At 40.4% G+C, this 11,626-nt stretch overlaps 1 protein-coding gene across 1 annotated transcript; it reads left to right on the plus strand.

Moving 5' to 3' along the window:
• Positions 1-4,341: 4,341 nt before the first annotated feature.
• On the plus strand, positions 4,342-11,117 carry LOC306914297 (uncharacterized protein; the record flags this gene model as incomplete). The annotated part of the gene is made up of 7 exons (XM_079491294.1): positions 4,342-4,357; positions 7,866-7,995; positions 8,113-8,301; positions 8,776-8,863; positions 9,818-9,980; positions 10,172-10,248; positions 10,426-11,117. The coding sequence occupies 7 exons, from the start codon at positions 4,342-4,344 to the stop codon at positions 10,729-10,731; spliced, it is 969 nt and encodes a 322-aa protein (XP_079347420.1). The 3' UTR covers positions 10,732-11,117.
• Between the last annotated feature and the right edge of the window lie 509 nt (positions 11,118-11,626).

Here is an 11,626-nt window from a genome sequence, read left to right on the forward strand (position 1 = left end):
CTTGTAGATCTGCTATTTTCAGCAAGTATAAAATCTGTCATTACGACAGCATCAAGGCCCACCAAAATACATTTTAGTCGACTAAATCAACTGTAGATTTAGTCGACTAAAATCTTATGACATTTAGTCGACTAAAACTAGACTAACACAAAAACATTCCAGGTGACTAAAATGTGACTAAAACTAAATTAAAACTATTCAAGAGACTATGACTAAAACTAAAATCAAAATGTGCTGCCAAAAACAACACTGCTCTAAACAAAAGGCAAGTAAAAATGTCAACCCGCTGCTGAGAATCTATAGGCTACACCCTGTGCCCTTTGCAGGGAAGGGCAGTGATGGGAACACAGCAAACAATACACAGTGGATCATTAGAGGGCCACGTGAGCCATCAGCAGATACTGTACTGTGAGCCCATACGGTACCGTGACTGGAACTGTACACACAAAAAAAAAACGGTTCTTCACTGGTTCTTCACTGGTTCTTTGGGAATGTTGTGGTGCTATATAGCACCTGAGCGGTTCTTCAGTGGTTCTTTGGGTGGCTTTGGTGCCTTAACGGTTCTTCAGTGGTTCTTTGGGATATTTGTGGTGCTATATAGCACCCCAGGGTTCTTCAGTGGTTCTTTGGGATAGTTGTGGTGCTATATAGCACCTCAAATACTGAAGTGCTATATAGCACCTCAAATACTGAAGTGCTATATAGCACCCAGGGTTCTTCAGTGGTTCTTAGGGATAGTTGTGGTGCTATATAGTACCCCAGGGTTCTTCAGTGGTTCTTTGGGATAGTTGTGGTGCTATATAGCACCGCAAATACTGAAGTGCTATATAGCACCTCAAATACTGAAGTGCTATATAGCACCCAGGGTTCTTCAGTGGTTCTTAGGGATAGTTGTGGTGCTATATAGTACCCCAGGGTTCTTCAGTGGTTCTTTGGGATAGTTGTGGTGCTATATAGCACCTCAAATACTGAAGTGCTATATAGCACCTCAAATACTGAAGTGCTATATAGCACCCAGGGTTCTTCAGTGGTTCTTAGGGATAGTTGTGGTGCTATATAGTACCCCAGGGTTCTTCAGTGGTTCTTTGGGATAGTTGTGGTGCTATATAGCACCTCAAATACTGAAGTGCTATATAGCACCTCAAATACTGAAGTGCTATATAGCACCTCAAATACTGAAGTGCTATATAGCACCCAGGGTTCTTCAGTGGTTCTTAGGGATAGTTAAGGTGCTATATAGTACCCAGGGTTCTTCAGTGGTTCTTAGGGATAGTTGAGGTCCTATATAGCACCCAGGGTTCTTCAGTGGTTCTTAGGGATAGTGCTATATAGCACCTCAACACTATTACTGAAGTGCTAGCAGCCCCAGGGCAGATATGACAAATAAATACCAATACATTACTGACATTTTTATACCTTTTTTACTTATAGCAGGGAAATTGATTTACACATCATGAGGCCACTTGGAAAATCTGACAATGTGTGAACGTGTGACATCTGCAAAAGAGTAGCTTAAAGATGTACCAGTAAGAAGCCCTGATGGTGGTGAGAAGCGACCTCGACCTAAAGGGCGATGCCGCGTGCACGCATCCGCCTGGGTGACCGCCAGACGCGTGGGCGAGCGTTGGCGCTTTGGCATGGGGTTCAGATCAACATATGGAATGAATTCTGTACTGGCCATATATGGAGCGTGTATTGAGTGTACTGGCTTTTGATGAGGTCAGATCAACATATGGAATGTCAGAACAGGTAAGCTCCATTTATGGAGCGTGATGATCTAGGTGATGATCCAGTCTTCTCCTTCACTGACAGTGTCGTATGGACACGGCCATATATAGACGGACTGACTGACGGACTGACGACCATATATGGTGGGATGACGTGTCACGATGCGTGGCGGACTGACGGCCATATATGGTGGTGCGACGGAGTCACTGACTCAGGTTTACATAGTAATCTGTGGCCTACGGTCGCAACTATACCAGTAAGACGCCTGAGGGCGAGGTCGTGTGCACTGGCCATATATGGACCGTGTCTTGAGTGTACAGGGTTTTGATAAGGTCAGATCAACATATGGAATGTCAGAACAGGTCAGCTCCATATATGGAGATCTAAGGGTGGCAGAGGGGGCAGTGTCTTGAGTGTACAGGGTTTGAGGGCCCAGGTAGGCCCAGGTAGGGCCGGGACTTAATTTTCAGGCCTGTTGAGAACTATACTTTTCGCCGGCTGCCGGGCGCGGCTGCACTAATAACTTTGGGGCAGGCCCGTCTAGAGTTTAAATGGACAGGTATCAGTCAAAAGGGAGACATCGAAGGACGGATGGGGAACGATCAACATATGGCCAGAACAGGTTCTGACATATATCCATATACTAATATTGATGACATCAGGATCTCTATATATGGGCTGAATTGTGACAGCAGGTCGCATTTACTATATAATCCCTGATTTACTATCATCCCTGATGATGTCATAGTGATGTCACGAGACCTGGGCACAATATGGGGTTTTCCCCATATATGGGGATTTTGGGTGACGTACGATTCTATAGTTAACCTTCGATAATCATATAATAATAATAATAATATAATTGCGACCTTCAACTATACTAGGCCTATATTATGTGTGTGTGTGTGTGTGTGTGTGTGTGTGTATATATATATATATATATATATATATATATATATATATATATATATATATATATAAAATATACTGGCGTTTGTTATTGTTACAATTGGAGTGATAAATACACACACACACACACACACACACACACACACACACACACACACACACACACACACACACAGGCGCTGGTGTTACTATGGAACTTATGGGAGTGATACGCGCGCGCGCACACACCGTTTGTGTGTCGTCTCTTCTTTACTTTTTTCTGAGAAAACTGTCGTGATTCAAGACGTAAACTGCTTCTTTGTTTGTTATTGGTTGACTCCATGCTCCAACCATGGCTCCAAGCCGTCACGGTGTCATGTTAAGATCTACAAGCTAACAACTCGTCGCGTCGCAACGCGGACTGAGCTTGTAGATCTGTTCGTTTTTGACAAGCGTACACTGACTGTACTTAGCGCGAGCTTTGAACTTTCCAGAAGAGGACATAAAAACTGCGTCACACGGACTCCCGCTTTCAGCAGTTTGACCTGCGTTTGACCCAGCGTTTTTTGAGGTGAGTGTTTATTAAATGGCAAAGAACTCGGTTTTTTATGTCACTGGGGAAACTTTATTTATGTAATTTGCTAATTGCTAAATAAATACGTTTTGTACCTATTCTACTTGTCCCATAATAACACATGGAACCGGCCGCGGCGGAGGGGCTATTTTGTACCGTGTTTTGTTATGGTTGCTTTGAAGACGGTGGAAATGGCTGTTTATGGATATTGAGTATTTTTAATATAAGCCTTCCATTTGGGAAAAACACAGGCTTTGACTATCTTCGGGTGCAATTGCCCAAACGATATCTGGCCCATTATTAATTTACAACTGTCATGTCAACCCTGGCGTCGCGACACATGTGAGCTTGTAGGTCGGCTATTTTCAATATAGGGCATAATTATAAGTTCAAATAGCGAAAATACCCTATATTGACAAGCTCACAACGGTCGCATAGTGACCTTAGGCTTGTGTAGATAATCTATTTTGATATTAGAATTAGTCCACTTGCCAGAATGTGAACCCATACATATTGAGTTCACAAAGTTGTGCTAACTTGCATATGTTGAGCAATTTTCATAATTGGCATAATATGTGACCATACCATTAACAACCTATAAGGGAAACAACATCTAAATTTCATCATGCTTTAAGGGTTTTCATGATGCTGAATCCATTCCAAGCATTAAGTTTGCACACAATACACACCTTGGGCTAAAAACGTGCAAGTTAGTTGCTCTACTTATCTACCGGTATTTATTTATTTTATGTTATGTATAACTTGTTGTATTGGTATGAAAGTGATGTATTGGTATAAAAATGTGTTTACATAAAGATTACCAGAATAGTAATAATTTAGCTACTGATGATTTTATTATTTCATTTGAATATAGAGTAACATGTTATATAGGCTAACATTCATCCTAGTTTTCAATTTGTCTCTTTTAGGTTATGACGGACTACAGAAGTTGGACTCCGGTCCAAGTTGGCAAATGGCTGACAGACATCGACCTGCCCGAATTCTGCGAAACTTTTATCGGTGAGCTTCAAGTTGTGACATGCATCAGTGCCCTAACTGCCATGTAAGAACATTGTCTTACAACAAATACCTCAAGCACCTGCAGTATTTCCATGAACATGAGCCCGATTTTGTTGTTGTATGTGGACACAATGGCTGCCAAAAGAGGTACAGAAGAGTGAAATCTTTACGTGTCCATGTTTTTCGTACCCATAAACCCCTGAGAGACACAGAGGACTCTGGGGACAATGAAGACGTTCTAGGAGAATTTCAAGACGTTCCAGGGGACAATCAAGACGTTCCAGGGACTCCAAATATTGATTTGGAGGAGCCAAATATCTCTTTTTCTGAAAGAATATCTGATTTCAAATCCCTAATTGAGAGACATTTTGCTTTGTTTTGTTTAAAACTTCAAGAAAAGCATATTCTGCCCAGAACTGTTCAGCAAACTCTTGCTCATGAAGTAAAACTTCTTATTGAACTTTTTAATGAACAGTCTAGAGACCTTCTAAAGTTCTGCCTTGAAAAAAATAATATTGGGATTGACGGTCATTCCAACTTGAAGACTTTGGTTGAAGACAACCTCTTTGAGAAGTGTTTTGATGCTGTTGTGTCAAACTATAAGTTTGAGAAATACTGTATTCGAGAGTTCGGGTTAATTAACCCGGTTGAATATTTACTTGGATATGACTCGATCACAGGAAAAAAAGAGACTTTCCGGTACATTCCCATTTTGGAGGTTTTGAAAAGTACCTTAAAAAGAGACAATGTTTTCCATTTTGTTGCAGAGGAAACCGTTTTTGATGGAGAAACACTTAAAGACTTCACAGATGGATTAATTTTCCAACAGCATGCCTTGTTTGATGGCTCAGAGAAACAACTGAGGCTCCAATTATATACAGATGAATTTGAAATTTTAAATTGTTTGGGATCCAAAAAGACCATTCACAAAATTGCAAGTTTCTATTTTGTTCTTGGAAATATTCCTCTGAAGTATCGTTCCACTCTTCGAAATATACATGTGGCTCTACTTGTAAGAAATAAATTCCTTCAGAAGTATGGTTATGAGCGAATTTTGCGACCTCTTCTTCGTGACCTTTGTAAACTTCAGAGCCATGGCATATCAGTTGATATTGAAGAGCAGTCCCATGTTCTCAAAGGATCTGTGATTTCCATTTGTGCTGATAACTTATCAGCCCATTCTTTGGCCGGCTTCAATACTTGCTTTAGTCAAGGGCGGATCTGTCGCTACTGTCTGTGCCACCACAAGGACATTGGTAACAAAACTGAAGAAAGTGAGTGTATTCTCCGGACTCCTGACACTCACCGTGGACATTTACAAGTTCCCGATTGTAAAACATTGTATGGGGTCACTGGATGCTGCCCTTTTGGTGAACTGCCTCATTTTGAGGTTACCGAATCCTTTCCGCCTGACTTAATGCATGACATTCTTGAAGGAGTCATCCCACAGGTACTGAAACTAGTCTTGAAAAATCTTAGTCATGAAAGACTGGTAACACTGCAACAGCTTAATGGCCAGCTACAACAGTTTCCCTTTGGACAGAACGATGCCACTCACAAGCCTGTTTTGCTGAAGCCCTCTGCTCTGCAGAAAGGTGTCATCCCGGGAAAAGCAGTTGAAAAAGAGACCCTTTTCCGACTCCTACCTTTTTTGATTGGATCCTTTGTCCCTCAGAAAAACACTTACTGGGGACTCTATTTGCTATTGAGGTCTATATGTGATATTGTACTTGCACCTGTGATCAAAACAAGCTGGTTGAGTCCACTGTCTGCTCTCATCACAGAATTTCTGAAAAGTTTTCAGAAACTTTTCCCTGACAACTTCACGCCGAAGATCCACTTTCTGGTCCACTATCCACGATTAATCATACAGCATGGTCCCTTGAGATCACATTGGTGTATCAGATACGAGGCGAAACACCAGTACTTTAAACGACTTTCATCAATTGTAAACAATTACCAGAATATTGCCAAGACTCTGGCAAAGCGCTATCAAATGCGTCAGTGTTGGGAAGCACAATCAACTGGAAGCCTAGTTGGCTCAGAAGATGTCCCGTACTCTTTAATAGAGATGCCTTTGCGTGCACTACCCTTTGAGCTTAGGGAGATTATTGCAGAGGACCCAGCTCAATTGAGTGAGACACTTTGGAAAACGAAACAAGTGCTATATGACAGAGTCAAATACACCACTGGAGACTTATTAATCCTTGACCTTGCGCATGCTGAAGAAATCCCAGTTTTTTTAAAAGTTATACATATTGTTAAGTACCACAGTCAGTGGAAATTGTGTGGTAGGCTCTACAAAACGTGGTGCTTCTCCGAACATCTGCATGCCTACGGTGTCGAATCAACCACTCAGTGGATGGCCATCACACCTGGGGAGGAAACTGACTTCCATGCCCTTGACGCATACACAGATCAAGAGGATAAGCTTTACATCACACTGCTTCATCGGCCTGTAAGATATATCCGATTAATTGCAACTTTAAGTTTATTTCATATTAATAATTTTTTTATTCATTTTTTTGTATTTATTTTTTCCACTTGGAATTCATTTCAGTCTACAGACAAGAGAACATTTATGTCACCCCAGGACCCAAGCTAGTGAAAATAATTGAGCTTGTATAGTCTATAGATCTGCTATTTTCACTACTTCTTAAACTTTTTTTAAATTATATCAATTTATTAGATTATTAACTTATTCTTGAAATACTTTGGAGTTGTTTATAAATGATTTTTTACTTTTTTAAAACGTTAAATATTTTTTAAATGTAGGTAGAAAATCACACCTGTGTGAACTGAGTGGTGCAACTCACCCCCCCCCCCCCCCCCCCCCCCCTCTCTCTCTCTGTCTCTCATTATCAGGCAGCAGTGCAGCACTATCTCTCTCTCTCAGTTTCTGGCACAACAGCGCCACTTTTGGTACTCATTGGTACTCGTGCTCATAGTGACATAGTGGTCACATAGTTAGTTAGGTGAACACGGACATTGCTGTTCCTTGGAGTGGTTGCACCACTCAAAAATAATAAGATATTTACCCGCGACCCAGAAAAACTGGTCTGCAACCCAAACACGGGTCCCAACCCCCTGTTTGGGAAACAGTGACCTACTTTATCATTAATTTGCACAAACACATGCATGCCATTTTCTGTTCCAGACAGTCAGACTACATGTGCAAACTCAAAAGTATATTCACTTTTTTTCACACTCCCTTGGATGTAGCTGTTACCTTGTTCCCTCTGTAGGAAGCGCCCGGAATGTGGCTCGTTAATATGGTAACATTTATAGAATATAGTCCAACAACTTATTTGGTAGAAGAGAATGAATGACGGCCATACAGTACAGCACTCTTACGCCGGGGCTCCACCGGACGCGTTGCGTCTCCGTCGTGTGCGTCAAAAAACGAACCGGGGCAATTTTAATGCAGTCACGCAATTGACGCATTGATTAAAAAGGGAACATTCCCTGACGGTGACGCGACGCGACGCTGACGCGCCCGGTGGAGCCCCGGTGTTAGGCAGAGTTCTCTCTCTTGTTATCTCTTTTGTTATTGTCTTTTCTCCTGCTACTCACTCCCACTACATTACTTCTGTACTGGTACCACAACTCAAGTTCTGAACTAAGTGATTTTTTTTTAATGCCTTCTCTTTTCCAGAGCATGAAATAGATGGAGCCACTCTCGGTGTGATCACGGAGAGAATGTCAGAGAGGCTCATTCCACAGATTCGGAAGCAGAGTATATTTATGTTTCAACTGGAGAAACTTAAAAGCACAGAAACAAACGGGTAATGCAAACTTAATGTCTCAAATCACAGCACTGTGATTCTACATTGTAGTTCACCATTTATGCTGGTCATCTTTCTGTTGAGTTATCTTTTCTTCCTCTCATTATTCCTCTGCAGAGAGCCCGCTACAAGAACATGTGATCACGCCAGCCAACCAAGTTCTCATCCAGATACCTCTTTGGTGATTCCACCAGTGCTGAGGATGGCCATAGACAGTCGAGACCTTGATCTGAAGAGTGCAAGTAAAACAAAACTACGAAGTCTTTTGATCCAGACTCTTTTTAACCACCTCAGTAAGACAACAATGTAAGTTTCTACTACGTATGCCATTCTAACTTGATTAATTGTCATGGCACTGCACTGTATCGGTATGTAAAGATTCATCATAGAAGTATCCATGTCAGATGGACCATTCCACCTCACACAGGATGTTGCAAATAGTGAGGAGAGATTATTTTCTCTTGAGAGAGAAAAGGTTACATCATCATAACTGACCAGTCATTGTAGGGGTCCATTCATGTACTCTGTATACTGTATACTTAACAACATAAAACAAGGTATATTTCAAGAGCAAGGGATCGCAGTAAACATCCACCCTAAATCTTCTTCTTCCACACTGGGAGAAAAACAGCATCTGAAAGTGTGATGGGATGCATTTTTACACGTCAGTGCTGTGACCACTTTCTTAATAGTGTGACGTTGTCTGGAAATGTGTCAATTGTCAGTGTCTAATTATTATGGCTAATATCAACACTACTACTGTTTGATTTTCCTTTTTAGGCTCCCAACTCGTTTTCAGTATGTGGAACTTCTGTCAACCCTAAACCTGGACTACCCATTCCTCAGGGAAAGCATTGGGTCTGGCTATGTAAGTTTTTATTTGTTCATGTTACCTGCATCGGTACAATTCTATGTGTCACTGTTAACCACTGAAACTGAGCGCTATACTTGGTAAACTAATACTTGGTAGACTGGGGTCAGCTCTATGCCTGATTTGCTCTTTTTCCACCTTCTACACCAATTCTCTCGACCAACAATATCCAATCAAAATGATAAACTCACAATGTGTTGCAGTGTGACACGTTGTGAGCTTGTAGATCTGCTATTTTCAGTGAGTGTCAGAATAGGGACACTTTTCCCCCATACTTTTTAGTAAGGGGTTTCTAGTAAGAGATGCATTCTAGTGTTTCTCTTCATCTTTAACAACTTGAAAAACTTTGTTTCACAGGATGCCATGCTTGATTCACTGCATAATACATTTAAAAAAGAAAGGAAGCTACTTGTGTCTAACAATGAAATGGCACGAATAACAGAAAAATGGACTGGAAGGAAGCGACCTCGTCAGACAGAGACAGCTGAGGTTAATCCAAGCACCATGGTAAAAACTGTCAATCTGTTTTAGCAGAAAACTAGTCTGAGCGCAGAATGAACGTTGGGACCTTTATGCTGATACGTTTAAAGGTCCAATGTGTTGTATTTTTCAACAATTTTATGCAATTTACTTGAATCTGTAGAACTTGTTTGATTTATAGATTGATGCAGGAGAAGATGACCGAAGCATTAAAGAACATTTGAGAGTCATGAAAGAGGAAACAGAGAAGTTCCGTCCAGACCTAGAGCTCCTCAAAGAAAGGTTGACACGAATCAAATTGTACCGCAGAAACTTTGTGTCCAACCACAGCACAGAAGAGACGCTCTCTGAGTTCCCATGTCTCAGACTATCCAAAATAGTAAGTACAATAATGTGTCAATTGTCTCCTTATTTAATTGCATGAGTTATGACTATATTTTATACACGTTTCTTTTACTTTGCCTTCTAAAGCTCGCTTGGGATCTGAGAGATATCGCCAACGTTGATGTGGACCAACAAATCCTCAATAAGGTCGCTGTGATGGCACCTCGAATCATTCGGGTTTCACGAAGTCCCCTGAAGAATAAGTTAATGTGCATGATTGATGACTGTGCAGAAGACAAACTGAAAACAGGTAATTGCATGAATCTATGGTAATTTGAACTGGTTAGATTTTCAAGTTACAATAACTGACTGATGGCAGTAGCACCCTGAATCACTAACTCACTCACTCACTCACTACTTGACTGACATTTGTTCTTGTGATTTTAAAGGATTATGAAAATAACATTATTATAATAAATTATTGTATTTTTTTTCATTAAGGCCTCCTAACGGAAGCAGCAATTCTGCTCTTGCCTGCACTATTCAAGGAGAAACCAGAGTTGCTGTTTGAAGTTGAGGTGAGCCATGAACCGTTCACTAGTGTGAGAAGCACTATGTAATTGAAGCACATTTTATTATTGCATTAGTTTTTATATTATCATATGGTTGTTTCTGTTTTTGACACAGTGGCTCTGCAGGAGACTAGCCAGAGGGTGTGTGTTTGTCTGATGGTTAATGGTATTCCCTCTCCCCAGGGCCAAGCTCAGACCAGCACTGACATGTCGACACCAAAGATGATGCTGAAAGGCTGCAGGGAGGGTCACCCCATGAAATATGACCACATCATGCTGTCGATGGATGACCAGGTAATCACAGAGGAGAGTGTGGACATCTCAATGGCACTGGGACTCCTACTGTGCATATATTTTGTGTTCAGAATCCAGTACCCTAAAGGACTGAAAAAGACACTGACCTTTTTGGAGTGTGTTGTTCTGAAATTGAAGGATGCAGGCAAACTTCCTGTCACAGTAAAACGAGTGTACAACTCCATCTATGACTAGCATGTATGTAGGAGTCAGTATTCTCTCTCTATGTCTGGATGGCCACTTGAAGAGAGTCAGTTAAAAAGCAAGGACTTTGCCACTGGACTGGGCCTCTTCTAATTCTAATTCTGGAGTGTACATTTTGTTTTAGAAATCCTGATCCTGTCAAAAACAGTCAAGTGTGTTGTTGACTATTATATATGTTGTTTCACAGAGAAGAACTTTAAAGGGATAGTTCAGATTTGATTGCCCGATTGAGTCTCGTGGTGGGAGTTCTGCTCTGGTTTTTGTGAAATAGTAAGTAGTTCCGGTCATTTTGTGGGGGGCACAGGGGGCCATGCATTAAAAGTAAATTAATCCACAAAACTAACGTCATTTCTATTGTTGACCTATTTCTAAAATATTAGTGCATTTTATTTATTTATTTATTTATTTGTATTTTATATTTATTTATATATTATATGTCAAGTATTTCATACAGCTTAAGTTAAAAAAAATCAGAACTATCCCTTTTAAGGAGATCTGCTTTCAGTTTTATAGTAAAAGGTTATGGGTTCAATATATTTGTAAAGCAGGACAACCTCAAACTTATGGTGTTTTAAAATTAAATAAAACACTACTGGAGCAAGCCTGTGTGCGGACTACTTTCTTCACTGTATATACTGTATTGTGATCTGTATATGTATTGTAATGATACAGAGGATATTTGTACTATAGTTTTATTTATTAATACATTATTATTCAAATTCAATAATTGATGAAATAACTGAGCTCAATGCATCACAATTCATTTTGAGCTTGTAGATCAGCTATTTTTGAATTTGAATCCTTTGAAAAAAAAATGTTTCTGACAGCAATGAATTGTATTGTGATCTATTTATTGTAATGATACAGAGGACATTTGTATTATACT

This window comes from Electrona antarctica, assembly GCF_951216825.1.
Source record: "Electrona antarctica genome assembly, chromosome: 21".
NCBI lineage: Eukaryota > Metazoa > Chordata > Actinopteri > Myctophiformes > Myctophidae > Electrona > Electrona antarctica.